Source organism: Brachyhypopomus gauderio, chromosome 6 (genome assembly GCF_052324685.1).
Source record: "Brachyhypopomus gauderio isolate BG-103 chromosome 6, BGAUD_0.2, whole genome shotgun sequence".
Lineage (NCBI taxonomy): Eukaryota > Metazoa > Chordata > Actinopteri > Gymnotiformes > Hypopomidae > Brachyhypopomus > Brachyhypopomus gauderio.
Window position 1 is genome coordinate 27,905,834 of NC_135216.1, and position 5,714 is coordinate 27,911,547.

A 5,714-nucleotide genomic window follows, 5' to 3' on the forward strand; every position below is an offset into this window, starting at 1 on the left:
AACCTTTACCCTAATTTGAACCAGAGCCCTAAAACTCTCGAGATTCGGACATTACAATGATGTATTATGTGCTGTGAATGTCGAGGCTATTGCAAGCAATGGTCTTCTCTAACGTTTTGACAGTTGTCGTTTTTATTAATGTGAATATAGTTGGACCATAGCGTTATTATATACCATCTTGACTGCACGGCTGTGTACAAGGCATATTCCAGGTTACTATTTGTTTGTTTCATTATTTATTAATAATACTGAGTGAATTAGCACACACACACACACACACACACACACACACACACACACACACATATATATATATATATATATATATATATATATATATATATATATATATATATATATATATATATATATATATATAATACTGAGTGAATTAACACATATAATATATGAAGAGTGAGAGAGTGAGACAAAGAGAAAGTCCATCTCTGTATAATTGATAAATGCATTAATGAAGCTTGTAATGATGAATTTAATCAATACGCAAGGGAATGCAAACCCTGAGCCGGCTCGAACCAGACTCTCAAATATATTATCTATCAAAAAACTGTCACTGCTTCTCTTCCAAGATGGAGTGGGTTGGGCTTCCCGCTTTTCCCACAAGGAACTTCAACGTCATCGTGCCCATATTTGGACTCCAAACTTCCTGCGGAGGCTCCGCGCGTGTAGCGCTGTCTGAAGACACTGACCATAACAACGTTGTTTTAACACAGTTTATTGGTTCAGTTTATTGTGCATTTCGACAGTTTTAACTCAGCTGATTCAGCACTGCACAACGCCAAGTTTAGTTATTCCAACACCAGCCCGTGGATGTCAGATGTCCGAGAGTACTGAATTAAATAAACAGTGAAAGGTCATTCCTGTTTTAAAGAGGAATCCGTGAAGAGATCGGTCTCCCGTCTTTTTAGTTTTGCACTACAGACTATAAGCGGGGACATTTGTATGTACAGTGGCGTATCATTTAGACTTTAGGGGGACACTGATCACACTGCCTAACCAAACACATTATGTGAGAAATGTGAGCAGAAAGTATTGGGAACCATATCACCAATTAACGCCTACATGTGTGTATAATCGCGGGTTAATTAGCCTCAGCAGCATAAGTAGCACTTAAAGCAAGACCGAAATATTCTCAATACCTGGAGAAAGTTTTTTGTTTTTTTAAATACTGTAGCAAAAAAACCGTCCTACGTACCTTTATTGCATAAACGGATAAACAAAAACAAACGGGCCAAATAGTTCAGACGATTCGATCAGCAAAACTGTAAATATTTAATTCGGGTGTTATAAATAGTGAATATATAATTGGCGATGTCCGCATTATTATAGGGTCCGTGGCGTCGTCTCTTACCCCGGGGCTTGTTTACAGACCCTGTAGTTCCCGGCAATAACGTCATAGCGCGTCACAATCGGGGCGTGGTCATCGAATCGATGCCGGAATTTCAACCAATCAGCGGCGTTCTAGCGGCCGGCTCGTGTCGCCGTGTGTATAAAAGCGAATGTGGCGGTGTTGAGGACGAGCCCACATGAACGCTGGCGTTTGATATAAAACCAACATCTACTGCCAACACGTCTGACTTCGTTTTTATATCGGTGTTGTACTGACATCAGACTCACAGAGGGATTTGGGAGACTGTCTGGACATCGTGTGGTTCGAGGTGTTACTGGACTCAACTGTGTCCTGCTCTTCTGTACTGGGACGTTTCTGTCATATGATCGCTGCGTATTAAGACGAGGACCAACGTTGATCTACATGTCCACAAAAATGGAACAGCCGTTTTACCACGACGACTCTTTTCTGCTGGGCTACGGCCACTCGGACGCCACCCTGCACGACTACAAACTTCAGAAGCAGGCTATGGACCTGAACCTGGCGGAACCGTTTCGGAACCTCAAGGCTGACCTGTACCAGGCTGTCAGCGCGGACGTGGGATCCCTCAAGCTGGCGTCTCCAGAACTAGAGAGACTCATCATCCAGAACAGTAACGGTGTGCTCACAAGCCCGACCCCGGGACAGTATCTCTACGGCCGGGGCATCACCGACGAGCAGGAGGGTTTTGCGGAAGGCTTCGTGAAAGCGCTGGACGAGTTGCATAAAATGAACCAGCCCCCGCCCAACGTGTCTATTGGAGCCGGAGGAATGACGACGTGCTCGGCGGCTGCCTCCGTATTCGGCCCCTCCCTGCAAGCCGAGACTCCCATCTACACGACACTCAACGCTTACTGTCCGACACCCAGCGTCTCCTCTTCCGCATCCAGCTACCCCTCCGCCACAATCGGCTACCTGCCGCCGCACGTACAGCAGAACCAGCACCAGGAACCATCGACGATCCCTTTCCAGAACCCCCTAACCGCGGCCGCCGGGATCAACCCGCAGCGCTTCGTGGCTCTGAAGGAAGAACCGCAGACGGTACCAGACATGCACAACAGCGACGGCTCGCCGCCCATGTCACCCATCGACATGGAGACCCAGGAGAAGATCAAGGCGGAGCGCAAGAGGCTAAGAAACCGCCTGGCCGCCACCAAGTGCCGGAGGCGCAAGCTGGAGCGTATCGCCCGACTGGAGGACCGAGTCAAAGTTCTGAAGTCGGACAACGCGGGGCTGTCCAACACCGCCTCGGTTTTGCGGGAACAGGTGGCCCAGCTGAAACAGAAGGTGCTCAGACACGTAAGCAGCGGCTGTCAGCTCATGCTGACGAGCAAGATGGAGGCTTTCTGAACCCAGCCGAACCGGACCGGCCTATTCACTAATGTTGTCGGAGGTGCAAAAAAATAATAAAAAAAACACTGGAAGATTGTTTGACATTCATGTTCGTAACATCTGAACGGCACAGGGCCACAACAATACTGAACTGCAGGAGGTTTTCAAATGGTACTTCCGCTTACTGGGCGCCGTGGTAGAGGCATGAGAAATAGCGCTGCGACCCACACAGAACTGGTTCAGAGGTACAAACTGGAGGCAGTGAGCAGGCCAGTAGCGACCTCCATGTCCATAACGTTGTTCTCGTTATGATCAAAGGGAGATTTGTGTGTTAGGGGCCTGTTACGTAAATGCATCTGATATTGTCATGCAATACGGCTGTCCTAAATGTGTAAATTATTATTGTTTTCGGTCAGGTTGATCCTGACTCTTGTTAACAATGTCTCATGTTTACAATTTCTTTTTTTTTATTTGTGCGATGTTTATTTAAGTAAAAACATTTGAAATATATTCGACCTGTTCGTGTTTTGTGTTCTTGAGACCTTGTGCTGACTGAAATGAACTTCCGCATATTACGTAACCCAAATACCGTTTAGGTTCACTGTTCCTTGAAGTAATACAGTAATACCACTCTTCTCGCCCTTTTCCGTAATGATTCCATAGTTTGTCTTAACTGCACGACTGTGAAGAGTTATTACCCCCCCCCCCCTCCACCCCCCGGTTATGCGGTGCGTTTGTTTCCGACATTATCCGCGTCCTGCGCTGATCTACGACCAGGTTCAGCGCCTTTACGCGCCTAGCGTTTGGGCGTCAGGTCTTTCCTACCTACGTAAGACGACATGTCCATATATGGTTATTTTTGGGCTTCATACGTCACTAGGTCGTCTTTCTGAGAACCCCCGCCCACACGGAGGCGTCCGGTACACTCCGGTACTGCGAAACCGACGTCTGTAGCACCAGAGAACGGAGAGGTGGGTTTGTAAGGTCACGACCACGTTAGTTTTCTCTTCTCCATTATCTCCCCATGGTCAGAGGAAGATGCACGAAAGACAGTTTGGTGTTTTGCAAAGGTCACTGTGGAGATCACTGAAGTGAAGTTTAGTTATTTATTAGTAATAACAACCCAATTAACCTGGGTTATTTTGGATCCACCTTGGAAATATGAGCTACAAACTCTCTTCAAATACCAATAACCAACCCAGATAATAAACATGACAGTTCATGGTGGTCTAAGTCTGATCCGTTTTACGTTGTGGCACAGACCTGAACTTAGTCCCATCATACCATCAGGATTTATTGAGGACTAGACCTCGTGACCTGAATACAAAGGTCAATTTTATGTTATAATTTGATTTTCTTCATTCTCAAGAGATAATGTTTCTGACTGGTGTTTCTCACAATTTAAACAAAGTGCTTGTGACGGAAGGAGGGATTTAACTGTTTTAGACTCAAAGTCCCCACCACACAAACGGGATTATTACTCAGGTTCATTAGTGGCGCTTTGTGAGAGGAAGCAAACAGAGCCTACTCACATTTTAGTTAAAAATAAACACTGCAATCAAATCATGTGTTATTTTATAATTAATCCATAACTTGCACATGCCTAATTTTAGAAAATGCTGTTTTACTATTTCGTCCCAGTAAGGTAATTGGAGATTAACAAATAACCACGCTAGTTCCAACTGGGTGGAGTGGGCAGTGTTTCTGGGGGTGTTGGATGGAGCCGGTGTCATTTGGCAAATGCAACGTTACTTTGGGCTTAGGTGACATAAATAGTCTCCATTAGTAGACTATTAATTCGCGCCTTCCCCAAATCCTCACTGTGGCCCTCATCTGAGTTTCATCATGTCCATTTTAGAGTTATTCACTGGTTTATGAGATTTGCCGTTTAATTTATTACGTTACCTCAATAATTATTACGCTATGAAATTTTACCAAATGCCCCTGAGATAAGCGAAACGACATTAGACCCAAATCACTCGTAACCGAAAAAAACGTGAGTTAATAAAACGTGTTTTGTGTTGCAGCCCACTGGAAAACACTACAAGGGTTTTCCGCAGATGGAGCGTGTTTTAGGCGTGACCTGTCTGGGGGGGGCTCGGTTGTAGGGCTACAGGAGGCAGCTTACACCGCTGGAGTGCATGCTGCTGGTGGGGGGGACGCGGTTGCTGGATACGGTGCACAGCGCCGTTAACTGCACGTGGAGGGAAATGACGGCACCGTTTGGAATGTCAGAAACGGAGGCGGCGACGCGCGTGGGCGTCGTGCTGCTCACGTGACAAAAGGAATGTCTAGGGGTGCGATGCCGCGTCCTAACCATTAACAGAGACGCGTCAACTTTAAAATATGCCCGACGTCCCCTTTTCGAACGTGTCCACATTCAGAGAGGCCTGATCTGGGGTTTCAACCGGCGCGTTAAAAGCAGAGTAGGTGTACGGGGGGGGATGTGTGGCATGCCAGTCTATTGACCGGGGAGCGGGGATTTTCCAAGCACTGACTCTGCCCACACAGTGCGCGCTGTCCATCTGGGTTCTGCTGTGTTAACATGGCAGCCTGCATCAGGTTTCTGACACATGAATAAAAAAAAAAGCCCACTTCAGAAGTTCACCGAGGAGGTGCGACGTGTGTGCACGCACTGTTTTGAAGAAGGTGGACTAGCCCACCGCGTTTGATGGCGAGGACCTCAGAGCCTCCTCTACTTTCCATTAGCACCTATGTTCAGTTTGATTTCCTGTGGAAAACTTTCACACTCCCACTTAACGATTCTGTTTTCTCCACATTGCTGTATTTTGTACGTTTCTTTTTTTGTTTTTGTAAATTGCCTACAACTGTCTCCAGTGTAGTAAGAAGGGAAAAAGGTCAAAGTTAATAAAAAAAAACCCCTCACTTCCTGTAGGCTTATAAATCAGTAAGATCTACTGCACTGTCACCTCCTGTGTGAGATACATCAGAATAATTTTACCTCCTAGAAAAGCCGGACTACGAGTCTTTATGA

General features: G+C 46.1%; 1 protein-coding gene across 1 annotated transcript; it reads left to right on the forward strand.

Annotated features, from left to right (window-relative positions):
- Positions 1–1,527: 1,527 nt before the first annotated feature.
- On the forward strand, positions 1,528–3,229 carry junbb (JunB proto-oncogene, AP-1 transcription factor subunit b). The gene has a single exon (XM_077010253.1). The coding sequence runs from the start codon at positions 1,772–1,774 to the stop codon at positions 2,735–2,737; it is 966 nt and encodes a 321-aa protein (XP_076866368.1). The 5' UTR covers positions 1,528–1,771; the 3' UTR covers positions 2,738–3,229.
- Positions 3,230–5,714: the final 2,485 nt, after the last annotated feature.